This window comes from Chenopodium quinoa, unplaced genomic scaffold (assembly GCF_001683475.1).
Source record: "Chenopodium quinoa cultivar QQ74 unplaced genomic scaffold, ASM168347v1, whole genome shotgun sequence".
Classification (NCBI taxonomy): Eukaryota; Viridiplantae; Streptophyta; class Magnoliopsida; order Caryophyllales; family Amaranthaceae; genus Chenopodium; species Chenopodium quinoa.
The window spans coordinates 550,644-578,633 of NW_018742907.1; the positions used below are offsets into that span (position 1 = coordinate 550,644).

The 27,990-nt window shown below is 35.1% G+C and overlaps 4 protein-coding genes across 5 annotated transcripts; 3 read left to right on the top strand and 1 right to left on the bottom strand.

The window, feature by feature from the left end:
• Positions 1 to 721: 721 nt before the first annotated feature.
• On the top strand, positions 722 to 4,010 carry LOC110727524 (rhodanese-like domain-containing protein 4A, chloroplastic). Of its 2 annotated transcripts, none has more exons than XM_021907087.1 (4): positions 722 to 1,411; positions 2,655 to 2,757; positions 2,847 to 3,015; positions 3,535 to 4,010. In XM_021907087.1, exons 1-3 carry the CDS (start codon positions 801 to 803, stop codon positions 2,985 to 2,987), a joined length of 855 nt encoding a protein of 284 aa, XP_021762779.1. In that variant the 5' UTR covers positions 722 to 800; the 3' UTR covers positions 2,988 to 3,015; positions 3,535 to 4,010. The 2 variants fall into 2 exon arrangements, with proteins under 2 accessions (XP_021762779.1, XP_021762778.1); XM_021907086.1 differs by having other exon boundaries at positions 2,847 to 3,004; positions 3,535 to 4,007.
• Positions 4,011 to 4,313: 303 nt separating this feature from the next.
• LOC110727525 (ubiquitin-like-conjugating enzyme ATG10) lies at positions 4,314 to 7,788 on the top strand. Its single transcript, XM_021907088.1, has 7 exons — positions 4,314 to 4,384; positions 4,631 to 4,810; positions 5,406 to 5,456; positions 5,526 to 5,609; positions 5,739 to 5,838; positions 6,074 to 6,171; positions 7,173 to 7,788. Exons 2-7 carry the CDS (start codon positions 4,637 to 4,639, stop codon positions 7,371 to 7,373), a joined length of 708 nt encoding a protein of 235 aa, XP_021762780.1. The 5' UTR covers positions 4,314 to 4,384; positions 4,631 to 4,636; the 3' UTR covers positions 7,374 to 7,788.
• Positions 7,789 to 7,900: 112 nt separating this feature from the next.
• LOC110727523 (putative rRNA methyltransferase YqxC) lies at positions 7,901 to 13,142 on the bottom strand. Its single transcript, XM_021907085.1, has 9 exons — positions 12,898 to 13,142; positions 12,290 to 12,368; positions 11,274 to 11,353; positions 10,458 to 10,560; positions 10,206 to 10,362; positions 9,781 to 9,909; positions 9,558 to 9,644; positions 9,052 to 9,096; positions 7,901 to 8,493 (listed from the first exon to the last, which is right to left on the bottom strand). The coding sequence occupies exons 1-9, from the start codon at positions 13,004 to 13,006 to the stop codon at positions 8,356 to 8,358; spliced, it is 927 nt and encodes a 308-aa protein (XP_021762777.1). The 5' UTR covers positions 13,007 to 13,142; the 3' UTR covers positions 7,901 to 8,355.
• Positions 13,143 to 16,490: 3,348 nt separating this feature from the next.
• On the top strand, positions 16,491 to 27,967 carry LOC110727526 (DNA-dependent metalloprotease WSS1-like). The gene is given in 11 exon segments (XM_021907089.1): positions 16,491 to 16,882; positions 16,961 to 17,063; positions 17,888 to 17,930; positions 20,227 to 20,582; positions 20,669 to 20,789; positions 21,026 to 21,117; positions 22,367 to 24,010; positions 25,284 to 25,431; positions 26,302 to 26,497; positions 26,971 to 27,017; positions 27,019 to 27,967. Coding segments are annotated over 5 exon segments (804 nt in total). The 5' UTR covers positions 16,491 to 16,882; positions 16,961 to 17,063; positions 17,888 to 17,930; positions 20,227 to 20,582; positions 20,669 to 20,789; positions 21,026 to 21,117; positions 22,367 to 23,925; the 3' UTR covers positions 27,347 to 27,967.
• The last annotated feature ends 23 nt before the right edge of the window (positions 27,968 to 27,990 follow it).

The following is a 27,990-nucleotide window of genomic DNA, read 5'->3' on the forward strand; positions in this document are numbered from 1 at the left end:
TCTCATTTTTATAAAAGGTATGAATAAATTGGATCAGATTAGACTTGGTTTGAGTCATTTAGGAGAATATTCATTCAAGTTTAATTTAAGGTTTGGTGTTGGTTTAACTTAGGTCATTAGGTCATATTTGGTTCTAATACCTATATACTTATTGTATAGCTTTGTACAATTACCAATATCTTCATACTTTCTTCGTTTCATTTTAGGTGACAAGTTTTATTTTCATTACTATTTACATAAGACTTTATTTTGTAATTTATTCTATTAAAAAAAATAGTCGAATGGGAACTTGTTTGATTCGTCGCTGCACATAATCAAATATATTAATGTTAGTGTAATGCATTGACAAAGTGCGAAATGTGTCAAATAATATAAAACGAAAAAGGTACACACGTACAAGTATAATGTTTGTATGTAAATGTAAACATAGGATAAGATTAGGCACAATAAAATATTGTTGGTCTCATAATGTGCTTTGGTTAAAATGGTTGTGGCTCTTGTGGGCTACGGTCATGCAAGCCACCATGTCAAACCCACAAGTTATAGGGCTAACTAGATTCCGTCCATAACCTGGCCTATGAATTATGTCACCATGCCATGCTTGTTTATTTAGCCAAATTTCACTAATTTTAGCGTGTTTTCTAAAGCCGTGTCTTATTATGTTTTTACCCCAAATATAGGTGAGCTAGTGTCCAGTGACGTAGTGGTGTACAAATTACTGCAAGAGGATAGCGCGGTATTATCTCAATTCAACTCCATATCCACTTCATTTGTGAATTGTGATCTCCCATTTTTCTTCAATGGAGTCTCTTTCCCTCTGTTTATCTTCCTCTTCCCCTATCTTCAAACCCCACAAAATCATCCCAAAAACCCCACCAAATTCCCTCCAAATCTCAATTCCTTCATCCTCTAATCATTTCCATGGAAATCCAATCTCAACTTTTATACATTCTCTCTCTTCTAAACCCCAAATTTCTCTCCCCATTTTAATGGATTTTCTCCCTTCATATCCCTCTTTTGCATCCGAAATTGCAGACCCATCTGGGCAAAGAATCAACCTTGAATCAATTCTGGTTTCAATTAATGATTTTTTCAACAAATACCCTTATTTTGTTTTTAGTGTTACCTTCATTTGGCTAATAGTTCTTCCTTTATCTGAAGAATACTTGAGAAAATACAAATTTATATCTGCCCTTAATGCATTTAAGAAATTGCGGGACGATTCCAGTCTTCAAATGTTGGATATTAGGGATGAGAAGATGTTAGGGTTTCTGGGTTCTCCAAATTTGAGGATGTTTAAGAAGGATGTGGTTCAGGTCACTTATGATGAGGGTGATTTAGATGGGTTTTTGAAGAAGGTATTGGAAAAGTTTGCTGATCCCAACAATACTAGTGTTTGCATTGTGGATAAGTGAGTGTTTGCTTTCATTATCTATTTTAAATTTCTGTGTTAAATCATCTTTTGTTGTTAAAGAATTGTATTAGATTAATTTAATTTTAGCTTAATTTCATCCAATATGCTTAGTATTTTGGATGACGTGTGAAGTTGGATTGTGATTAGAATTGAACTCGGTATGCTAGGTGTACTGATGATTGCTGAGCTGATATGTTTCAATTGCTTTCGTGTTGCGAAACTGAACTTTAATGGGTGAACACATGTTTGAGAATATAACACATGGTAGTTGTATTTGAGGGGAGGAGATAATAATAAATTGGAAATTTTTTTGGGAATGAAGAGTGCTTGGGAATAGTTTGGGAATGACTGCTGTACTCTGCTGGAGTGCTGGTTGAGGCTTTTCTCTAATCTCCCTACGGGCGGTTTCATCCTCATACCGGCATATAATGTATATATTCCTCAATATACCCCTTTAATTATAATCAACGATCTCATTGTGAACAAGAATATGAGCAAGGTGCTGTACATCAATTTGAGGTCCATGTAGGCATTATACAGTAACTTATCTTCTAATAGAAAGCACTCGAATTCATGGGTGCAATTGACAATTGCGACTTTTCGTAACAAATTTGAGGCAACAACAGTGCCAACATCTATAAACCCCACGCCCATGAAATTGTGTTTAGTGAGGGATTTATTTTTAGTAAATCTGTGTAATTTAACTTAAGTTGCCTTCCGATGGGTCTATAACCTGATTCTGTTCTATTTTCTATATGCTTGAGGACTGTGTGCTAGTTAGTAGTTACTCTGTATCCTGTTTAATCAGTCTATGTGAAGCATTCCATGGTCTTGTATCCACCCTATCTGTCTTGTGAATCATAAATATCAAACAAGGACTCTGCAGTGAAGTTCTACATGATGCCATGTCAAAATTTGAAACGAAATTATATCCAATCCCCATTTAGGTTGTATCAGTTATTATTACAGTATTGTTTTTTTTAAATTTTTTATGAGCATTTGACATGAAGATGTGAATGTGCTTTGTTTCAATGAAATCAACAAGCACATATTGAGATGATGTTCTGTAGCAAATCTCATATAAACCCTGGTGCATGTTGCACCACTGAAATTCATGTTAATGCTTAATAGATTTTCATTTTGGAATGTAATCATTTATTGACTTTTAATGTCCATTTAGTATAATCTTGAAAAATTATAATTTCATCACTTTAATGTGCTTTCTCTGGTTGTAAGGTAGTTTTGATGGTAATTCAATCAAAGTGGCTGAATTATTGGTGAAGAATGGCTTTAAAGAGGCATATGCAATCAAGGGTGGTATCAGTGGCAAGAATGGCTGGAGGGTACCTTCTTGGCTTCTACATTAGTCCTATCAATCTTGCATTTTAAAGTTGTTCTAATAATCATGACCTAGAATTTCCTTTACTTGCAGGAGATTCAACAGGAATTTCTTCCACCATCTGTGCATGTATACCCTAAAAAGAAGGTCAAAAGATCTCAACAATGTGAAAGTAATGGTGCTGCCATTCAGCCTGATACGGATCAAGTTCAAGCCGCCACTTCTGAGAAGTGATTTAAGAGGACATTTTGGTACATCGCAGGTCTTTAATGCATGATATTCTTTATTTGCCTTGTTACATCTCTCATTAAGTAGCTGAATCACTGGAGACATGCATAAAAGTATAGGCACATGATAGTTGATGGATAAAAAAAAAAAAAAAAAAAAAAAAAAACCTATATTCTGTTTTAAAATGTCTATGATGCTAGAATATATGAAATTAGTAGACCATATTCTGGACTCCAGATGTGGTATATCTAGTTTTTACAAAATTATTTTATTGTTTAGAAGGATTGCACCCGGTTGATATGGCTGTGCCAAAGGCAAATTTGAATGGCAGTGCAACATCTTTACATAGATGTCTGTCTTCTTTTCCCTTTCATCTTTCTTGTCACCTTGACATGGCTTCCATTTTTATAACCAGCAGATTGCTGTAGTCTGCATTTTCAGAATGTAAACAGATATTACATACTCATTATCCACTTTCTTCAATGTTTGTATTCCATGCAGCTGCACATTGTTGTATACTGTCTAATTTGATAGGCTTAAAATTTTTTTTCAGGTAATTTACATATACCTGCTTAAACTGGAGAAGGGCTTTGTAAGGGGTGGTATCGCAGATGCAATTGTTGAACACGAAATGCAGCTGGAGGCAATCCAGTTCAGTGTATGCGCCTATGCTGGAAAATCCTGATTGTAGTCATTGTTTCCTGGCTCTGTTCTGCATGACTTTGATCTCAGTTTTGATGGGAAGAACATAAGAACAAAAAGACTTGTATTATGATTATGTATAATTGTATATTATATGCTACAAGGAGCTTTGTACAGAAGTTGAGGAACATTTATCTGTGTGGTAATCTTGGATATTGCATTGAGCTTCTGTTACTAACCTTTTATTTTTGAAATTTTCACGAATAACTCTTGGTACAAGGACTCACGCTCACATTCATATTATTCCTAGTATTCACTAATCACTACCCCTAATTGACGTTAATTCATCAAGGTGTATTAATAAACGTATACTATATTAAGTGTGCTCGTTAATTTTCACGAATAACTTTGTTTGTAAATTCTATATTAATAAACTTATTAAGTGTCTAATTTGTTTAAAAATGGTAACTTTGTTTGTAAATTCTATATTAATAAAATATATTATCGAGTTGCTCACGAGCTTATCGAGTCGAGTTAGAACTTGCTCAACTCGTGCTCGTTAATATCTTGAGTTGAGTCGAATTCGAGTCGAGCTAACTCGAGTCAAGTTTTGACCAAGCGTTAGACCGAATCGAATTTGAGTTGCTCTCGAGCTGGTCAACAGTCCACTCAATTAGCAACCCTAGGCTTACAACCTCTGGTCAAAAACTCAAAATTGTTCATCTTTCTTTTTCTGGCGAAATCTCCAACATTTTACTCAGGTAATACTCATATTTCCCTCCTCTACCGAAATTCTTATCTACTGTACAGCATACAGTGCCAAATTTAATTCTTAAACTGGGTAATTATCTAATTTCTTCTAATCATCAAACAATCCATCACTGTCTTCACCCATTTATTTGTGGAACTTTTGGCAATAATGCTTCAATTTTTGGGGTTATTAATCTGATTAGTGGATTTAATAAATTTTCAACATTTTTTTCTTCTGGGTTTTTGTTCAATTTCAGGCTCTGATGATGAATTCAGAAGAATCAAAGTGGGATGGGACAATTTCACCAGATGAATTTCATAAAGGAGCTCTTGCTTTTGCTGAGAAATGGAAGAAAGTTTGCCTTGTTCATAATCATGTTCTTCCTAATTGGTCTTGGGTTTCTTGTCTAAACCCACCTTTCCTCAATTCCCACGAAGTAATGTCTTCTTTGTCCAGAATTAATGGTTGAGTTGATAGTGTATATTTTGAATTAGTAATGTGACAAATAAATTCGGAAAGAGGGGGGATAAGTTTACTTTGGTTATTGTTTATATCTATTGATTTTGTGAAATTTTCTATCGTTTGATCTGTCACTGCTAATTGCTGAAATATGATGTTTATAGTTCACATTGCTTACTGGGAATTGAGCTGAGTAAAAAATATGATGTTTTGATATTTCGAATTATTTTTTAATGTGGCATATTTATCTACATATATATTTTGTTAGTGACTTACTTATGATACACCTTATTAACATAATTCTGTGGATTTATCATGTTGTTTTTCCTGTGTTCACTGTTCTTTGAAGGTTATTTCTTGATTTATGTACAGATTTTATTTTTTTTTATTTTTTATTTTTATAATGGAACGTAGTTATTGTTGGTTAAAATGTGCTGTAACTGCTGTTCTCTTTTAGTAACCTGTTATTGGTTCACAAGTCACCGCATTTACATACTTTTCTAGTTTTCTTCTGTGCTGATTTTTCGCGATAGCTTTCAGTTCAGTCTTTTAATTAAGCTGTATCGTTCCAGGTAGATGGATATTTATCACTGGAGAAGATGTGCATTATGAGGTCTGATAAGGTCTGTTTCTTATGAATGATGGGAGTTGTTGGCTATGTGTTTAGTTTTGATTTCTTGTATTCTATGCAGATAGATGATGAAAAAGTTGGTTATGCTGTGGAAGAAATGCCTAACTGCTTAGAGAGCGAGGATTGTAATGATCCTGCAAGGCTGGTATAAAACTGTTTCATTAACATGCTCCTATAACTGTGCTTCAATGTAAAGACGTAATAAGGTTATTGAAAATCTTGCTAAAATGTGATATGGTGGTTGAGAAATCTTTTATATGATTCTGGTTTCCAGGTTCAGGAGGCTTCCCAGGAAGAGCATTATTATGACTTCCATATAGTATACAGCAGTTCCTACAGGATTCCGGTGTTATATTTCCGCGGTTATAATTCAGGTATGTGTCCATTATACAATCATGCTATGTGTCATTAAGTGGTATGATCACTTGGATTTCTTTTTTCCATGCTTGTAAATCATGTTAATATGTGGAACGTAGAGGTTTTTTGTTTTGTGGTGAGTGGTGATGCATATTTCTTCATCCAGTCGACTGTGACAAAGGACGAGTGTTGCATGCTGTATAGCTACATAAATGAATAATATCTCAAAGTTTATGTTTTGTTGAAATGCAGATGGACAAACACTAATGTTGGATCAAATTGAAAGAGATCTTCCTTCCAGATCTGTTGAGGTGCTTACTGAATCAAAGTGGACATTTATAACTCAACAGGTGATTTTTTTTTTTCTTATTATTGTGGCTTTCTTTTGCAGATCCTTTGTAGATTTTATGTCGTATTTATTAACGTTATATATCTAACATATATAAACACTTCTACACTGTGACTATGGCTGTCGTATTTGCTGAATGGATTCATACTATATCACCACTTCACTTGTCTTAGTTGTCTATGGTTTCATGTTGTGTCATAAAGCAGGAGAATAACTATCAGGTAATGTCAAGGAATTCTGCTGAATGTTGATGAAATAACCAAAGTGATGCTATAATGTTGAGCCGTGGTAACCCTTGAAAATACTTACCATAAGGCTTCACGGATAGGGCCCTCTTCATTGCCCAATTGCCCATCCACATTCCTACTTTTTAGGTTCAAATGCTTGGTTGTGTATTCATAGTCATGTTAGATGGTAAGCATAACTTGTGGAAAAGCGTTAGAAATTATGAAGGATGTTTCAGTCACAAGAATACTTTAATTTTGAATAGCTGTCACGAGAATATTTTTATTAGTAAGTTTCATGCTTGCCATTTGACCTAGATGAAGCTAGTAGGCATCTCCCCCATCCTTTTTTGATTCTACTCTCGAACGCATAATAGATCCTGATGTTTGTAAAAATTTATGTCACATTGGCCCCCAATCAAGAAAGGAATAGTAACTATTGTATTGTTTTTTCCCCAATGATTAATTTTTTGCAATCACTTGAACAACAGAGAAACTGAAAAAGTTAAATAAAATTTGTGATCTTAAATCAACCAGAGTAAATTTTAAGCTTTGTAATCCTGTCGGCCTTTTTTTTTTTTTTTTTTTCTTTCTTCTTATTTATGTTGGTGTAATTTTGAAACCAGCCTCTCTTGATATACTGACTTTTGATGACTGCAAATAAACTAGTTGTAGATTTTAGAATCAAAGACTAGCATATATTCAACTAATGCAAGAACAGGTTTCAGATCGTCTTGTTTGAGTTTAACTAATGTTTGTCAGTTTCACAAAATTACAGGAGCATCCCTATTTGAATAGACTGTGGTACACACTACATCCATGTGGAACTAATGAATTGATGAAGCTACTCCTGAGTAATACTTCACTGTCTGAAGATAAAGTTGGGACAGAATGTTACATCATATCATGGCTATCAGTTGTTAGCCAGGTTGTTGGCCTTAGGATGCCCCTTCAGATGGCAGCTGTACATCACGAATAATTCTTCTCACTCTCAGGAGAAATTGGGCAGTTGTTGAGGTGGTGAGAGTGTGATTTGATTTTTGGTGCAATGCTTCATGTATGTTTTTTCCAACATGCTCCGTACTGTCCATAATGGCTTCCGTAGAAACTTGCTAGTGTTGGATGGTCATTCGCGCAGGCTTAATTTTTTGTTGTTTGGCTGTAAATAATCATACAAGAACTAGCTGGAGAAGGCCTAGCTTCTGTTGCCTCTTCCCACCCGTTGTAGAGAGCTTTGGGTGTTTTTTTAAAGCACCTAAATGGAATATCAACATTGTTCAGTGCAAAACATCACATTGGTTTTGCTAAGTAATTTGGTTGCTCATATATTGCAGAACAATATTTGTAGACCAACTCATTGCTCAAAGGTATCTTGGCCTTCTTTGGTTTGTTCATATTTTAGGCTAAAGCTTCAGTTAAAAGTTAGTGATATGATAACGACAAAACCTGTGCAGTGTCCATGATATTTCAAACTAACATACATTTACCATGCTTATTGAATTGGGATGAAGGAAACTCAAAAGATTCTCCAACCAAAGTACTTGAGATAAATTATTAAAGAGAATAATTACAACATAAAGACCCCCAAACATCAGATATGGCTTTATATTTCCGAACAGAAGGGAAAATGCAACATGCTCTGGTTACCCATTTATAATCAGAATATTAACCAGGAATTACAGTTATTTTGCGTCTATTGACAGAGCTTAATCAGGAATTATCTTCAAACTCGTAATTTCTCTTCATTCCCTCCTAAATCCAAGCGTATGCATAAATCATCACAATTTCTGGTACATACTAAAATACCATTGCAGACGTTTAAAACCAAGAGACATTCATTTCTCAACTCATTCTTCATCAGCAAAAGTTTTCTCCTCCAAAGGTGCAGTTTCCTTTCATGAAGAGCCCAGGAGCATATCAGATAATACATGGTGAATTGCCTTTATAATGATAAAACATGTCTACGTGGTTGCCTCAGCTGTTCGATCAAAGCGAACCAAGAACTCTATATTACCCTCAGCCCCCTTCAAAGGAGACTCAATCCATCCTTTGCTTTCAAACCCAAAACTTTGCACCCCATTTATGATCCTCTCTAAAACCTGCAGCAAGCAGTCCAGTAAACCAAATACTCACTTTCAGTGATGCAGAGCAGCAACAAAAGCTACAATAGCTTATGATATTAGTATAGAGAAAGCAAACTTAACCAAGGTCATAGCAGTCCAAAAATTCTACACGAAATCCTATTTTAGAAAGCTAGGCTGTAACATAAGTTGTTGCCAACCATTCAATGACAGGAAAAGCCACTTCTTGAAATTCAAGCATTTTCTTATACAGAGTATTTTAATCCCTCAACTTTGGGAGGGAAAGGCAACAGATAAGGTGAATAAGAGTTTATATGATCTCATTTCCTCAGAAGAATCAAGATTCGGAGTAACCCTAAGAAGTACAGAGATGCAAAAGCTTAAAAGGCAAATGTATGTATGAGGCTAGAGAATCATCCAACCAACTTAATAACCCATAATTAAAACACGTAGATAAGTTGCCTCTTTATGGTGCAAAAGTTAGACGTGAAATAGTTTGTAGAAGGCAACATATAGAGGGACGGTGGCGAATATTATAACCAACTTAATAACCATTAAAACAAGTTGATGAGTTACCTCTTTATGGACCTCTGGATCTCTAACAATACCACCACTTCCCACCTGAAACAAGAAATGAAAAGGACAAGTTAGCTCAACTCTATGTCCTTTTTTCTGCCTAAGAAAAATGCTAAAGTACAAACCAATTAACACAGCCATCACCACCAAAACCTCATTCTTGCTCAAAATCTCTCACACACACACTAGGACATGATCCATGACTATACATGACTCCACTTGGATACCAAATTAGTTCAAGTGTTACATACTGCTCCAGAATATGGTTCCAGGCAATCTTATAAAGATAATGTGAACTTCCTAGTAATAAAACACATATATATATATATATATATATATATATATATATATATATATATATATATATATATATATATATATATATTGGAGTACATAACATAAAATTTTCTTTCTGAGAAATTCATCTTGTCAAACAGTAATATTTGTAGCTAAAGGGCCAACAAAATTAAGGATGATAATTAAGAGACAGCAGAAGATGCAGTTACCTGGGATCTCCTTGCTTCAAACTGAGGTTTCACAAGGGTGATCAATGTGGACTGCTCCTTCATCACCTTAATCACCGCAGGCATCACCTGTGTCAATATATTAATAAGACAGAAGAGATCAATATGCTAGAATTGAAGTTCATTAAATGATATAGCAGCTTACAAACAATTTCATGCATCAAAGACATTTAAACAAGAAGTTATAACTAATGCTTGATCATACCACAAGTATGGAAATAAATGAAAGGTCTAAAGTCACCAAATCAACTTGTTGCGGAAGTCCAGGAAGATATCTTAAATTTGTCCGCTCAATAACAGAGACTAGCTCATCTCGACGAATTTTATCTGCCACCTGGTGGATATGTCGATATGTTTATTCAGCAAGCCAATATAATAGTGAAAAGTCTGAATATCGGAGGCACAAGGATCCTTTCAGTAATATAATTTTTATAAAACATCAAATTTCTCTTTGCAAACCACAAAGCAGATGTCATAATCAACTTAAGTATATTCCTTTTATCCTAATAGCATCCAATCAAGTGCGTCAGATCATGCCAATCTTATCCCAGTCCCATTTACACTGCCCTTAATATCTTTTGGGTATTTAAACTTTCAAGATTTACTTAGGATCAAGAGTTGTAAGGATACCTGCCCATAGCCTACATCAACTCCATATACATACGCTGCACCATGCTGGAGCAGGCAATCAGTAAACCCTCCAGTTGACAATCCAGAGTCGAGAGCAACTTTCCCAGTAACATCGACTTCTAGTTGCTCAATAGCAGCCTCCAACTTGTATCCTGCTCTGAAGCAGATGTCAGCATACAAGTAGTTTCTCATTATAACGTGCATAAATTTTGCAATACCAAAAGCAATAGGGTTTCATTACAGAGTAATCACCTACATACATATTTAGGAATTTCTGCAATTATCTCCACAACAGCTTCATTTGAGACAGGTGTCCCAGCTTTATTCACCACTTTACCATTCACACACACTTTCCCTACAACCAAAGAAGAGACAAAAGAAATCAGCTTCCACGCATAAGTATTACAAATATTTGATACTTACAGAATAGTCATTTCAATAGATGATTTTCTTTTTTAAATGTTATGGAAATCAGTCACATTCACACTCACAACCATGACTCTGCAGAGAACAATAACCAAAGTGCTAGCAGGATTCAACATGGTGTAGTGACCGCAAACACATTTCAGAATTACGTTTTTTTGTAACTCTATTTTGAAAATTTTCAATGTTCAAAACTGATTAAGAAATTCAGCAATTTCCAAAACTAATTCTATCAGCAAGTATCCCAAGTGATGTTCTAATATATTTGGTTTGCCAAACATAATATTGACTAACAGAAAATCATAACCGAACTTCACAGATAATGCATGTTAAACACGTCACTAACAATTGCAGCTTCTGAGAGTGGACTGAGACTATACCATTAGTTACCATAAATTGGAGAGAGCAAATTGAGTAGTGGCTGAATAAATTTGTATTCCTTAGACTAAAATTAATTACAATAGGTCAACATGGATTTTATAAAAAATCTGAAGAGGGAAACCTACGTCCCAACCTGACTGATGTTTGTTCCCAGGACTTTTACATGGATATGAGATACTTGAATGTTGCAACTGCGTTGTCCCCAACAAGACTCCTATCACAAAGTACATAAACGTATAAGGCCCTTATTGAGGCAAATCTTACCTTGTATTATCCATGACTGTATGAAGGTTCGGCTATATTGCTGAAACCTCTCCAAGCATACCTCATCAAGTCTCTTTTTCCTAAGAATGTCAAATTTCATATATTATATCAGAATGAGAATTGTTAAGATCAGGGTAGGGATAAATGGATCATTTTCAAACCAAAGCACGAAGTGAACACGGTATCTTACTCTTAGCAGTTTTTAGACAAGCATCATGTCAAGTCATTACAAAAACATAAACATTCAAGTTGTTCAAAAACATTTTGAAGTTATTAATAGGCATACATCACCATTCTCAAACTTGAAAAGAAGATTAAGCAACCTAGAAGAGTCGAAGATACAAAATATAAGGAATTCATGGTTCATAGGAAAAAGATAATGCCGAACAGATCCATCATATAAGGCACATCACAATTAAAAGTTCATTCTCATACTGTTTGGCGGATATCCATTAGTTGCACCGCCCTAAAAAGCAAAACACCTAGGACATTTATTGCCATATTGTGGATGCATCTTGGCTGGCTGTGACCACCATTGACCTACATGTGCAGTTCACTATATCTTTACAGCTACTGAATGAAATACAATATTAACAATGTAATCTGACTGGCAATCCAGAAACATTCCTTTCTAACAGCACCACATCTATGAAACCCAACCATTCATGTTTTCTTATACATACAATGTGAGCAAATTAATGTTAACAAACAAAATAACACTACTATTGAGACATCCAAGTTATATGTTTGATTTCAGCACTTTTCAAATAGCTAGTATCAATGCTCCATAATGACCTCAGTACTGAATTATTTGTGCTTCAACAACTCTTTTCAGATTAGTATTAAGACGAATAGTCGATAATGGCCATAACAAATCCAATTCATTGAGATAATTTAACAATTGGAAGAAGGGAAAAACCCAATGACTATATTGACACAATAAGTGTGAAAATACGCAAATTACTCCACTGAATTTCTGTAACAAATCAATGCATACTTTAGCAACAAAAGCTTACTTCTTTGATGGATAGAACTTGGCAGACTTTGCAGAGAAACTTCTGATGGAACAATGCTGATTACCTCTGAAACATCTCACTGGTACCAATTCACATGACCCCCCCCCCCCAAAAAAAAAAAAAAAAAAAAAAAAAAAAAACAATAAATCAACTTTAACTCTATTAACAATACAGAACTTGTATTTTTTTGAGAAAAATTTGTTACAGTACTTATACTTGTACTATTAAAGATAATAATTACAATAACAATTAGCAAATTAAATGATATTTTCAGCTAGAATAAACATATAGGGGCAAATAGAGAAGATTTGACATTAACCATGCTATAACTTGTTACGAATATCCAAAACATTAGTATTCAATTAGGCAATTAGCAAAACCCAGATTCTTATAACTATAATAAAGGTTCAATTTTTATTCATCTCTGTAACTCTGTTATAAATTAGAAAAAACCCACAATTGATTTTCAGCACTAATGAGTTTTTCAAATAGAATTAGCACGAATATCATTAAAGATACAGTTTATTATTTGATATAATGAAGAAAGAAGTATAAAAAAAATTGAAGAGCATATAATAAAATTGAGAAGAAAGAAAAAAAGAAAAAACCTGAAGAAGATGAGGAGTGATGGTTAGGGAAGAAGAAAAGAGTAGAACGATAAGCCGTTCGAAATGAAGAGTGGTTTGCGAAAGGAAGCCTCAGACTCTGAATCACCATTTCCGCCTTTCTTTCTCCCTCTCTTTTAATTTGGGGGATTTTTAGTTGAGCAAAGTAGCAAACGACTGTGTTTGCTAATGTGCTTCATGTTATCGGGCAGGATCCAGCATCCAACCCGAAAGGAATTCAAAGTGTGCCAGTCTTTTTTAATTACGTCACGTCAGCCATTTATCAACCATGTAAGACAATCACCAACCACGTTACCAGTTACCAATATGGCAATATGTAAAAAAAAATATAAGTGAAAAGCATAAGGTTCAATTTTCTAAAATATATATAGCGTGTAACGCGGGGCATCAACCGGCCGGGCCAATAAACACTAGTTGAGTAATTAATTAGGGCGGTTACGCACTCGATGTGTGTGTCAGCTAATTAAATAAGGGAGTACTAAATGCATGTAGCATTTTGCCTAAATGCTGAATAAGATGATTTCAAATAAAGATTATATTTAAATTTTACCCTTATTTTAATATAATCATCTACTCCCCATTTGATATTTAATTTTGTACAAATTCATAAACAATGATGAATTGCAATACGGCGAACTTTTAAGGTATGTATATTTTGTGCTATTGTTTTTTTCCACAAAATCTTATTATCAGATGAACAGTCGAACAACTAAAATTTCAAACTTATACTAGACATTTACAGGGATTAACAAAAGGTACCGGTTTGAATTTCTGGGACCTCATAGGGGGTACTGGTTCGAATTTTCGGGGCCTCATAGGGGGTACCTGTTTGAATTTCCGAGGCCTCATATGGGGTACCGGTTCGAATTTCGAGGCCTCATAAGGGGTACCGGTTCGAATTTTCGGGGCCTAGAAGAGGGTACCGGTTCAAATTTCCGGGGACTAATAAGGGTACCAGTTCAAAATTTTGGGGCATAATAGAAAGTACCGGTTCAAATTTCTAGGGCCTAATGGAGGGTATCGGTTCAAAAAAAATTATACGAACTATATAAATAGGCTAAAATAATTTTGACAACTCAATAAAAACTTGGAAATTTTGAACTTTAATACCTCGAAAATGACCCCTATTGATTTTTGGTACCCATCTAAAATTTTATTTTATTTTATTTTGGTACTCATCAAAGTTACAAATTAGTACCACTTAACAGAATTCGTTAGGGTTCCATTAAGTGGGGCCCATTATCTAATTATTTAATAATTTAATTTATTTAAAAAAAAAACTAAAAAAAAAAAAAAAAAAAAAAACGACCAGCCACAGCCACCCCTCCCTACTTCCCGGCGGCCGGTGCCCAAACATTCCCCCGGCGCCGACAAGCCGACCTCCTCCCTTTTCCCCCTCCGATCTCAACCACAATAGAAGTAAAACCGTCGCACAACAGCTGGCCCTCCAAAACAACCACCGTTCATCGAAACAACCCCCTTCCCTGTTTGCCGGCTTTCTCCCTCCCTGAAACAACCACCCTTTTCATCGGCTCCTGAAACCCTAAAACCCACCTGAAATAACCCGTAAAACCAAACTCGTTTAGGGTTTTTAAACAACCTAGAAAACGGGTGGTTTTTTGGGTTGTTTCAGGTGGGTTTTAGGGTTTTGGGGGCCAGCTGTCGTTGTGCGGCGGTGGAGGAGATGGTCGGTGATGATGGTTGTTTTGGGAAGGATGGCTGGTGCGTGTTGCAGGAGGTAGTTTTGGTGAAGGTGGTGTAATGGAGCGACGCTGGTGCGAATTGGAAGTGCTGGTGGTGTGATGGAGCGGCGCCGCTGCGAATTATGTGTGACCGCTCAAATTGGTGGTTGCGGTGGTGCGAATTGGAGGTGTTGGTGGTTGATTCGGTGACTAACGGTGGTTGCAGTCATGGTGGCGAGGTGAGGTGGTTGCGTGCCTGGTTGCTACTGGCTTGAAGGTGGCTAAGGAGTGGCTGTAAGGTGGCAGAGCCCCACTAACGGAAAGTTTAACGGAAGTTGAACGCAGGTACCAAAACCTATATTTTGTGACTTTGATGAGTACTAAAATAAAATAGAATTTTAGATGGGTACCAAAAATCAATAGAGGTCATTTCCGAGGTACCAAAATTTAAAATTTCCTAAAAAACTACGTACTCATACAATTTTTTTTTCCTGTACCCGCAATACTGATCCACATCATACATATATATAGCAGCACAGATAATGAGTTCAGTAAAATAAGCTTGAAGAGGTTTGCATCAGTAACAAAATCATAACAGTACATATTATTTCTATTGTCATATATAAAGTTTTAAAATTAAGATGGTAGCAATATTCATCGTAATGGTATGATTTTATACCAGATTTGAGTGAGATCGATATCAATACAATTTGAACAACCAAAGAACAAATTTAATATAGGAGAATATGAAGATCCACATCACATATCATAAAACTATGTGAACCATGAATATAAAACATAAATTATCCCTTGAATGGGGAAGAAGCTCTCTATTGATTCATTACATTTTATGGTTTGAGAATACTCTTTAACAACATATATATAAAGAAATAGATTGGGAGTTATAATTTTTTATTTCAAGGACAATTTGGTCGTTTGAATTCTGTAAAATTATTTATCATTTCTGCATTTAAGTTATTTTATACTGCATTTAGTACTTGTGATTAAATATATAATTGGCAAGTCTGAAGGTAGCAACTTCTTTTGAAATGCAGTTCAATTAAAAACAAACAATTATAAAATGACGAGCCAACACTAATGGGTTGCTCATTCCAAGCAAGCATCTTAGGATCTCCTTAATAATGTGAACAAGGTCATCCCAAGCAAAAATAGTCATTGGCTCATTGGCTGTTCGTACAGGCATGGACGTTGAGACTAAGCAAAAAACGATAGGCACTCAATAAGGTCTTCAATAATGTATTTTTATTTATGCACTATGTACCTCCGATCTCTAATGGTAATGTCACGGATTGGATGTTCAACTCCTAGATAAGTTGAAACAAGCCTTTTTTCTACAAGGAAGAGAATCAAACCAAGCACATTTGAAATAACCACGGTATTTTAAAGTTAGTAGAATTGGGTATTGAGCGAGTCGAGTCAGAATTAGTGCGGGTCAAGTCAAAGTAGGTCACATTTTATAGGGTAAATAGCGGGTCGGGCCAATTCGTGTGATAGGTCGATAGTGACGGGCCACACCTCAAAATATCTAACCTACGAGTATATAAAAGTCCTAAACACCAAAATTACTATTCCAATTTTACTATTCCTTGTGAATAGTGAGTTATTAACTTTACCCTCTGCCCCCCTAGGCTGAAGGCTCGTCCAAAACCCGCACATTTTGATTGGGCCTAGCGGACTTTTTGGGTTGGGTAAAAAGAAACTATAAAACTGTAAGATGCATGTCTAAGACCTGTCCAAAAAATTACTTCAAACCGGGTTAGACTTGACCTAATTTACTATTGAATATGCCCATGGCCTATCCAAAATTGGGTCGGGCATATGTTGATCAGGTCTAATTTAAAAGCATCTTTAAAGTGTACAAGTCATAAGACAGAACTGAAACTGAAACTGAAACTGAAATTGGGTTTTTTGTTCTCTCTCTTCATCTTATCTTCTTCTCTCTTCCTGAATAGAACCTCAAACAAGTAACAAATCATACTTGGTGAGTTTAGATTGAATGTCGGTTGTTTTTGATTTAAAATTTGGATCCGAGGAATATTTGTTCTGTTTCTGAATTGAATCGTGAATTGAATTTGGGTGTTTGTGAAAGATCAGAGTTGTTGAAGATGAGTAAATCAGGAAATTCGAATTCTTTGACAGTGAAAAAGGAACCAGGAAATCAGAAGACTAAAATGGTTACGCTGTTTGCGGGAAGACTACATCAATGGCGGAAGAACGATCAGAAACCGCATTTCTCGATGTCGAAACAACAATACCCTAAAAAGGTAAACATTCGTACTTGGAAGATTTTGACTTGTGATTTGGTTTATTGTTCAAGTTTTCCTGATTTTTAACATTTACAGGTTTGATTGTCCTCGGATTAGAGAAGCTTTTGCGGAGATTGAAAGGCTTTGGTTACTGAGAAATTTGATTCTTTGGCTTTGCTTACTGAGAAATTTGGTCAAGGTAATTTAGTACTATCAAAGTTTTTATTTTTTGGAAAGGAAAATTGATGTGGACGAGATTTGATGTGAGGCCTGGGGTTCTCCCCTACAAGACTCGAGGCTTCCTCGGACTTGGTTAGTTGAGATTGATTAAAAGATGTAATCTTTGGTCTTTGCTTTGTATGTTAATGAGTCCTACTATAGTTTGAGTTTAGTAGAATCACATTTTTGGTGTTTGTCTATAACATGGATGAAAAAAGGTTCTTTTTTTATGAATGTAGTTTCTAGTTATGGTAGGAATAATATAACTTCTTTGGTTTGCCATTAACACAAATAAGTTAACTACAATGTGTTGGAATGGGGTTGAAACTATTCATTTGCTATATGATTGATGGCACGAAGTATTTTTTTTTTGTTGGACAGAAAATAGCAAAATGTTGTGTTTAAAACAAAAAAAAAAAAAAAAAAAAAAAAAAAAAAAAAAAAAAAAAAAAACACCGTATCATTATCCTGGTAATGAGTTTGAATTGTAGATAATAAGAGGTAAAAGCTGTATGTTGGCCTATATAGCAAAAACAATTTGAATTGTAGAAAATAAGAGGTAAAAGCCAGAGCTTCCAACAGAGTAATGAGTTAAATTATGTGGCAGTAAAGACAACATTTTTCCTTTGTCAATTAAGCTTGATTGCTAGCTAAAATTGCAATTGAAAGTTTGGCCTCGAGATTAATGTTTTTTGTAGTGAGATTATTAGCTCACTGTGGATAATATCATGCATTGTAAATGCCTAAATGTGGTAGAATTTGCAAGAGATTGACAATTGATGTCTTGATATTTTTACTTTTCAGATGGCCACTCTTGCCTATTACTATTGGGTCAGCAATCTCATTGGTAAAATGCCGATTTCCCACTTTCACCCCAACATTGTTTACACAGCAATTAATAGTGTTTTTTCTTATCCTATATTATTTTTGGGAAGGGGGGTGGGGGTGGGGAGGGTTGGCCATACAGTGTGATGGCTGGATCGTATATTGAAGGGGTGGGAATTGGTGTCTAGATTCACTAGCTATATAAATATCTGAACTATTGTATTTCTCTTTTATGTTCGTTCTTGTTTCGTTATCCATCTACATGTTCTTGCTGTTCATTAGGTATATATCTCGCTGGCCACCCTTATTATTTCTTCATCACACCTTTAGTCTCTTTTGATTTGGCTTATACTTAAAGCTAGGGGCTTATCAATCTTGGCTAGCTTTTTACATAGAAAGTAAGCCCAGCAATGACAGATTAGTTTTGGCTTTAAATACGAGTGGATTTTGTAACAATGACGGTGCATTTTTAACCTTTTTTTTTTCTTTTTTTTTTTGGGGGGGAGGGGGGGGGGTGGTTATTGAATCTGGTATCTCAAAATCTCTAAGAAGGCTTTCTCATGTAATTACTATGTAACACCACATTACAAATGGGAACTAGGAAGTATGTAGTGTTCCAGGAGTTTTGTGTTATTTCAATCTTTGATTGTACTTTTTAGGACTTGTGCTTAAGATTTTTATTCATTTAAGTTTTTCTAGATTCCCTGGATAGGTGAGTGGCTGCTAATTTTAGTGGTGTGTTATTGCTTATTTTTCATTAACAATGCACAAAGGATATCAATGTAGTCTTCCCTTTAGAGATAAGATCTTGAAGCTAGTCAAAGCTTTTGCAATGGCAGTTGTGTTGGAGATACTCAATACTAACAGGTTAGGATGGTTTGGATTAGTCTTTTTAAGAAGATGTCTTCTCAGGCTTTCAAAGCAGGACATCTATAGGTAAAGAACTTAATGTTTTTTTTGAAGGAACACTATAAGGCATTGTTGCTTTATGTGTGTGTCTTATTTTAGGCATTGTTGCTTTATGTGTGTGTCTTATTTTATTTTGTGTTATGACTATTATGTAATTCCCTTCGGAGTTTCTCTTGAAAGTCCTGTCTCAGTCCATGGAAGTATGTATTAGGGATTTGGGGGTTTATCTCTTTTGTGTCCCATATAGGATTCAGATGGGAACCAAGATTACGTTTTGGAATCTTCTCCTTTATTCTATTGACCTTATATACCATTTATACCTTGGACTGCACATATAGGGACCTTGATGCTTTTCTTTTTAGTGTCTCAGAATTAGCTGGAGTGATGGGAATGGGATGAGTAAGTTGTTTGTTTGGGTGGCTGAAGATTTTTATTGTGTTTTTTATTTTTAATTTTTTGGAAAAGAGTGTTGTTTGGGATCCGCTGTCATTTTATGGTGGCTAAAAGAAATGAATGAATTTCTAACTGTTTTCATTCAGGTTGCAAAATTCTAAACCTTGCCCTCAATAAATTTTTCAGATTGTTTGTGGTTTGCTTAGCTTTACCGGTTTATAAGTTAGAGCCTTAGACTTCAGCTGATTTTGTATTTGAAATGATGGTTGCAATACAAAACCTTAAAGGTGGTGACAAATTGAAAGAAAATGCTGTGAATCTTAATTTTTATTTTACTGTATATTGTTTTCAGGCTCAGTAATAGGGCATATGTTGCCTCATCTCCCTTTGTCTCACGGTACGCATGTCTATTGTGCAACTACAGAAATTAGAGCAACTTTGGCACAGTTTGACCCGTCTCATGACAAACAATCGGCTGAGATCGTCGCACAAAGCATCGACGAAGCATCTAACACTGATGTGCCGTCCTGAGCTATCACACCTGGAATAAACATAGATTTGCTTCAACTGAATGTGATCAATATTGCTGATTTATATTTTTGATCGAATGATCCACTAGATAGAGTAATGACCAATTAATAAGCATCCTTGGTTCAATTTAGGATTTGACAAACTGTTGATTATCTGTTGCAGTTAAAAGTTGGGGAAATTTTTTACACTATGCTGGTTTGTCCATTTTATTGTCTATTGTTATTTAGCGTACATAAATAGAGGATGTTGAGGAGAGGGTGCATTTCATTCAGATAAACTTGTTTGTGGGAGAGTACTTGTCCTTAGAGTACACAAATAAAGAATATTATATTACTATTTTATTCTTTGTATATATGTCTGTGTGTGCTTGAAATATCTTGTATGGCTTCCTGTTAAGAATTTAGGTTGGTGATCACATCTTTCTCTTATGTTTTGGCATAGTTTGGACGTTTGGTTAATTTTTTTTGCCTCCTATTTGACTTTAGGGATCCAGATGCCCACGATGCACCAACACAAGTTGCTGTCAGCTGTGATGAATATCATGCTACGCCTGGTAGACAGGTTAATTTTAAGGATCGAGATACCCAGGATGCACCAACACAAGTTGCTGTCAGCCGTGATGAATGTCATGCTACGCCTGGTAAACAGGTCAAATTTAAGGATCCAGTAAGTAGTTCAGAGGTGTGCGGAGCTGCTGCAGAGGGGCAATATCATGAAAATGATGATGCGTCGACTTGGAATTCAGGGACCTCTCCTTATTCCAACACAATTGAGGATCCTAGTTTTTCCTATTCTTGTCTTCAACCAGTTCCTGAAGAACCTTCATCTTCTTTCTCTGAGGGTAAACCTTTTGTGGTTTCTTTGTTTGTTTCATGTTTAACGAGTATGATGGCTTATGGATATTGTTTGTCATGTTGGAATCTGCAGCTGCTGCTGATGATCCATTGCCAGCAATAGAGGATCTTCATATATCAGGTAACCTTATCCTGGGCGAGAGATCCAAGCGTGTGGCTTTTCTACAAACAGAACAATCAGCTGCTACTTTGAGGTCGTTCTTGAGACCTTTATTTTTTGAGATGTAATTGTTAGAAATCTTCTTTGAATCTATTTGTAAAAAGTTACTTGTTTGGTGTTGAGCAGTGGGTGTGCCTGGAAGATGGATGTGTGAAATACATAGATGGTTTTTCTGCCTTGTCTCTGCATTATTTTATATGTATTCTATATTTCTTTTTGTACTCAGATTTTTTCTATAGAATTGATAACTCTAGAACTTTTAAATATCAGGGGCAAAACAACCGATCTACCTGGTCACAGCTGATGATGTGTAGACATATCAGGTTATTGAAGTTCAGCATTCCGATGACAGAAAAAGAAAGGTAACTTTTTTTTTTTCCTTTGCATTCTTCTGCTGATGCCTGTGTTGATGCTGTATGGTTAGAATTTTCATTTTCCTGCAGTACTGACATTTATTTTTCTTTTTTCCTTTTGTTTTGTTTTTTCTTAATGGAATTAAATAGATTAGTCTTGTGAATTTGTGATTGTCTCTTTGTTTTACTATTCTGACGCATGCATGCTGATACGACTCTTATCTCCAATATCTTTAGTTAAAAGGTAAAAAGAAAGAGAGAGGGGGGGGGGGGGGGGGTTGAGGTGAAAGGATAGAATGGGCAATGTCCTCGTAACTTGTAGGACCTATATTCTTAAAATTTCAAGTTTATTAGTATTGTTTATCAATATCTTAGATTTGGTATAAAAAAAGGTTATATTATCATGGTTATATATGCATTATGTTAAGAGCACTACAATTTGAACTAGTAGCTAACATCAACAAATTAAATTAAATTGTCGTTTTTAGGTATAAAAAAAAGGTTATATTATCATGGTTGTACTTGTATTTTAATTGAGTTTATTAGTGTTAATGCTTAAAATTTGCAAGTCCAATTGGTTAGCCTAAATTCTTGCAACGGTTCGATTGATACATTTGCCAATACACAAGTTTGACCTTAAATAAATGCAATTAGACGTATAAATGTAAATAATAAATAAATATGACATTTGATAATATACTCATAGAGTTAATCAACAAGATAGTACACAATAACATTTGGTTTTCATTTTTTTTTTAGGGATAACATTTGGTTTTCATATATTAGTAAATAATAATGTAGTAAAAATTAATACTTTTTACATAAAGAGTGTCAAAGCTAAACTATTGCAAATTTTAAGCAATAAATAGAGTAATGACTTATTAAGTTGACACCTCCATTTATTGGGGAACCATTCCGAAAATTTATGCCTAACATCAGAACTGAGGTAACTTGCCCTGCTTTTCCCTCCTTCCTTCCCTTCCTTGCTTCTATACGGGTTTCATTTCTGGTATTTTGGTTTCTTTGCAATATTCTAAATTTTATGCAAGATGTCTGGTGGTGCTTTTTTTTTTTTTTTAGTTTCTGGACTGATGTTTGGCTAAGTAATGCTGAGTCTTATTTACTAGGGTTTCCATTTCTGTTTTGTGTTTCTTTGCAATATTCTTAATTGCATGCAAGGTGTTTGCTGAAATGCTTCAGAGATTTTAGTGCAAATTTTTCTCTAGTTTCTGGACTGATATTACTAGGTGTTTTGCAGACTGCCCGATGTCAACAAAAAAATCAAAGAAATTCATTGATATCAATAATGATGAAGGTAAAATAGTTGGACGTTTTGATCCTAACAGTGTTTTATCAGCTTTGATACCTTCCCCTTCCCCTCCACCTCCACCTCCACCTCCATCAACAAATTTATCAGCTTTTATATCGACTGGAATTGCCAAGCTTAGAAATTTTTCACATACAACCACACTAGATATTTTTTTTAAAGAGGGAAAATATTTAAGTTGACCTTTAACCTTTTTCCAAGGTAATCCCTTGTGTTTAGCTAAATAATAGCAAAAATACAATTTTCTATACCCCTTAACCATTTCCTCAACTTTATCATCAACATAGAAAGTTTCTCTAGTGTGTTTAGAAACTAAATCATTTCCTAATCGAATGAAAAATTTCCTTAATCTCACTGACTCACAAAGCATAAGAATCAAAGTTTGAATTGAGGTTTTTTTTATTAGTCATTCTTTGTAAAAAGATATCTTCAATGGAGTTTAAAAACTGATATATTCCAATAGAGGATGGAAGTTTGGTATAGTTTAAATCGAAATCAACTCTAACCTTGACACCGTGAATCTTATGTCGTGTGGCTTCATCAAACTTATAACAAACATGCCACAAATCACCCACGAAATACCCAATCAAATACACGTTCGGTTTAAATATCAATACCTTCACTAATATACTCCATCGGCTACTAATGTGACAAATCCTTTACATGACCCTGACATCCCATTTCATGTCTTAAAATTTTTCTAGTCATGGCTTTGAGAACCGATTATGAGTGCCCAAGTTCGATTCCACGTACCTTTTCTCACCACACGGAAGTAACTTGATCAACACGTCCCATTAGTGGCCGATGGGGGTATATTAGTGAAGGTATTGATATTTAAACCGAACGTGTATTTGGTTGGGTATTTCGTGGGTGATTTGTGGCATGTTTGTTCTTAGTTTGATGAAGCTACACAACATAAGATTCACGGTGTCAAGGTAAGAGTTGATTTCGATTTAAACTATACCAAACTTCCATCCTTTATTGGAAAATATCAGTTTTTAAACTCTATTGAAGATATCTTCCTACAAAGAATAACTAAAATGAAAACCTCAGTTCAAACTTTGATTCTTATACTTTGTGAGCCAATGAGATTAAGGAAATTTTTCATTCGATTAGGAAATGATTTAGTTTCTAAACACACTTGAGAAACTTTTTATGTTGATGATAAAGTTGAGGAAATGGTTAAGGGTTATAGAAAATTGTGTTTTTGCTATTATTTAGCTAAACACAAGGGATTACCTTGGAAAAAGGTCAACTAAAATATTCTCCCTCTTTACAAAATATATCTAGTGTGGTTGTATATGAAAAATTTCTAAGCTTGGCAATTCCAGTCGATATAAAAGCTGATAAAGTTGGTGGAGGTGGAGGGGGAAGGGGAAGGTGGTGGTGGAGGGAGAGGTGGAGGAGAAGGGGAAGGGGGAGGTGGAGGTGAAAAGGCAAGACAGGAACCTGAAAATGTGGTTGTCATAAAGAACCAGAACTTGGATGAAATGCAATCCAAAGTCAATGAGAAAGCTATGTCCTTGAGTCAGATTGTTGAAGAGAAAGACGAGCTGCACCAAGTATTTTGTGAAGGTCATTTTTTCAAAACCTCAAAATTTGTTTTTATTCCATTATATGCTATGCTGCTTTCGTTGATACATATGTTTAGATTTTGGCTGTGTTATATAATGCTTGGTTCCTTTTTTTTTTTTTTTGTAATTTTTTTTAGAAATGCTTGATTCATTTTCTATTTGCCCTTGTGGACTAAAAGCAGAGTATGAAAAACATGTTTGTTTCTCATGGGCAATAAGAGAGGTTTGACTAATTAAAACCTCTAATGAGAGTATGTATAATATAACATAACATATATAAAGTCTCAAACACCAAAATTACTATTCCAAATGTACTGTTCCTTGTGAATAGTGGGTTGCCACTTCTGCCCTCTGCCCCTTGATTAAATTATTGAATTGCCCCTATACGTGCTTTTTCTTTGAATTGAATTGCCAATTTTACCTAGGTTAGTTTTGTCATTTAGGTTTTTAATGTGTGGCTTGTTCATGCTTTTCTTTAGTTGTCATTTTCCTCTTTGCACCATATTCTCTATCTTTCCTGCTTTTCTTCCGTGTCATGTCCCCCCTTCTTCCTCAAATCGCCAAAAATGGTAGCTCTGCAAAACCCTAGTTCCAAATGGCCACTTCCTTGTTCTCACCAAATCCATTTCTACTCTAACGCTTGTCGAGCTCTTCTCTCTCCTACCTCATCTGCTTCCGCCATTGTTTAACAAGCTTCCAGAAATGAGTCTGTTTATCTCTCCTCTTGGTGGCGATCTATGGCTAACTTTACACAATTGTATGACTTCTGTTACTTTTTTTTTATTCTAAATTTGTTGTTATTTGTTTGAAAATGAGGGTGTTTTTGTGTTGAGTTAGTAGGAAATGATAAAGTTTGGAGTTGCAGCAAATAGAGTTTTGGAGCAATGGGGTTGATTTGGGCATTTTTTGTGGGAAAAAGGAGTAATCTTTGAAGTTTTGATTTTGGTTTTTTTGGGGGAAAAATTGGAAAATTTGGAGTGTAAATGAAGTGGGATTGATTGGTAGGAGGAAAAAGAAACCCAGATTGAGAAGCAACTAGGGGATTTGATCCGAATTAAAGCAAAATGGGTTAACTTTTTAATCGTTTTTAATTATTGGGTTTATAATAATTTTTGAGTTTTTGTGATTTTGTTGATTTTTAGTTGCATTTGTTTTAATTATTGTTGATTAATTGATTTACTATTTATTGACTTAATTTGACTGATCTGTTCTTCATTTGAGCAATGTGTTTACTACATTTGAAGAATAATTTAAGCTTATTTTGATTATTTTAGGTGATCTTAACAAAGTATGGGAAATCAGAGCTTTGAAAAGAACATCGCGACAAGATGAAGCAAAGCAAATTCTGGAGCGCATTGCCAAACAGGTTCAACCCATTATGCGCAAACATAATTGGTTGGTTAAAGTTCTCTCTGAAATGTAGTATGTCTCCCGCCCTTTTTGATTTTTTCCCTTATTTTTTTGTTTTCATTCATTTTGTTTAGTGTAAGTGTGAATTTTGTTATTTTGGTTTTCACATTATTAAAATTCCAAATTTGTTGGTTGTTGAAGAATTGGAGTTAACATTTCATTTTTTTTTTCTTATTGTTGATTGTTGAAGCATGGTTGTGTTTGTAGGTGATTGTTATTTGAACTTTCGATTTTCTTTCGAGTTTGATAGAGTTTGGTAGGAAAGTGTAGATGTTAGATTGTTGTTGCTATGAGACTTTGTTAGGTTAATATTTCATTTTTTTTTCTTCATATTATTGAATATTGATTTGTTGAAGCTTGGTTGTGTTTGTAGGTGATTGTTATTTGAACTTTCGATTTTGATAGAGTTTGGTAGGAAAGTGTAGATGTTAGATTGTTGTTGCTATGAGACTTTGTTAGGTGATTGTGGCATGATTTTAAAATCTGTTAGTTTTTGATTTGTTGTGCTGCTGTTTTTGATGTATAAACAATGGACTCTTTATAGAATTGAATTGTAGCTTGCAGACCTGTGCATTTTATAGCACCCTTGAGCCTTGTCCGCACTGCTGAACCTTGTGCCATTTTACCTAGGTTTGAAAAAGAATGATCATATGCAGTTGAGTATACAGAATGAAACATTTCAGGTTTTAGTACCCTATTATTTTGTCTATAATGTTATACTAGGGAAAAGCATGGGTTCCTTGGGTTGAATAGAAATCTGTGTATTGCAGCACACACACACACATACAATGTTTATTTTCAGATCTTTTGGATTTGCCTGGATGTTTAATTTCTATATTGCATCTCATCGACTTAATAGAGATTCACTTGTTGGCCTTGCAGTCCCAAGGGGAATGAACTTCTTGGATTGAATGTTAATCGTGGGGTAGAAGTGAAGTTGAGGCTTCAGAGGCCTGGCAGGAAGTTAGAGTTCTACTCATTTCATGAAGTGTTGGATACAATGCTTCACGAGCTTTTCCATAATGCCCATGGTCCTCATAATGCAAGTTTCTATCAGCTATGGGATCAGCTTATAAAGGTCAGCATCAAGTTTAAATTCATAGTTTGAGTTATGTGACAGTCTATATGAGCTTGTAAAATGGAAGTGTTTGATTTTGAGTCTGTGAGCAGTATCATTTTACTCCATAGCAACTCAAGTTCATACAACATGAGTTCGTTAATTGGTACTTTTTATTTATATATTTAAATTCAAATATATGGCTCACCATCATAAATCGAGGTTCTTTTGGGCATCAAAATCTTGTCGTTCAAACAATATTTGCTCTCTATTTAGTTACCAGATATCATCAAAGGAATCGCCGATCCCCTTAGGGCAGTTAAACTCATGAGTTGTTACTTGGGAACCCTTCAAATCTTCAATACAATTTTCATCTGTGAATTTTGTGCAGAATAGTTTTACATAGTTTACCCAAAGCTGTAATATAAGCCATTACATAAGCAGGTTGTGTAGTTTCTTTTCCTTGTCATTTACGTTTTCTCCATCAAACCCAGGAATGTGAGGAATCGATGTCCAAGGGAATATCTGGCACAGGAGAAGGTTGATTTTTCTGGAAAATGTTTAAATGGGTTTTCTCGTCAGCAACCTCTAGCTTCCCTCCACAAAACAACCCTTGCTGCTGCTGAAAACAGAAAACGTTTCAATTCCTTTCTACCATCTGGACCTTTACGGCTTGGTGATGATAAAAATATAATGTCTGCATTAAGCCCTGTTCAAGCTGCTGCCATGGCAGCTGAAAGGAGACTACAGGATGAAATATGGTGTGCTTTCGTTTCTGGTGGCTTTGCTGAAGATTTGGGGGACTCTGATTTCTTGAAGCAATTGTACCGTGTGAGCCAGCTTCTGCAGTGCCAGTTCAAATGCCTCTGATAGTAATAACGTACATTCTGGAGCTGCAGGATCCTGAAAATATGGTTGTCACCCTGGCTAATGAGATTGACATGAAGAACCAGATGCTGGATGAAATGTAATCCAAAGTCAATGAGAAAGCTATGTTCTCGAGTCAGATTGTCAAAGAGAAAGGCAAGCTCCACCAAGCATTTTATGAAGGTCATTTTTTCAAAACCTCAAAACGTGTTTTTATTCAATTATATGCCATGCTGCTTTTGTTGATACATATGTTTAGATTTTTGCTATGTTATAGCATGCTTGGTTCTTTTTCTTTCTGCCCTTGTGGACTAAAAGTGTAGTATGAAAAACATGTTTGTTTCTCATGGGAAATGAGAGGTTGACTAATTTAAACCTCTAACGAGAGTATTTGGTTAAGAGAGTAGAGGTTTGAGTCCAATTAGCCAATTTTGAAAAATTTGGTTGCTGAAGATCTTTTGGAAAAGAGGTTTGTATATATATAGTTGTGATTTGTGGATCGACTATTCTATCTTTGGATTAAGTGTTTGGAGATTGGATACTTATTAGATCATGCGTTCATAATGTATATAGAGAAGTGAATTGCTCATATGCGATTGGTTGAAACTTCAAACTTCTACCTGATTTTGTTTCTGATATGAATTGGA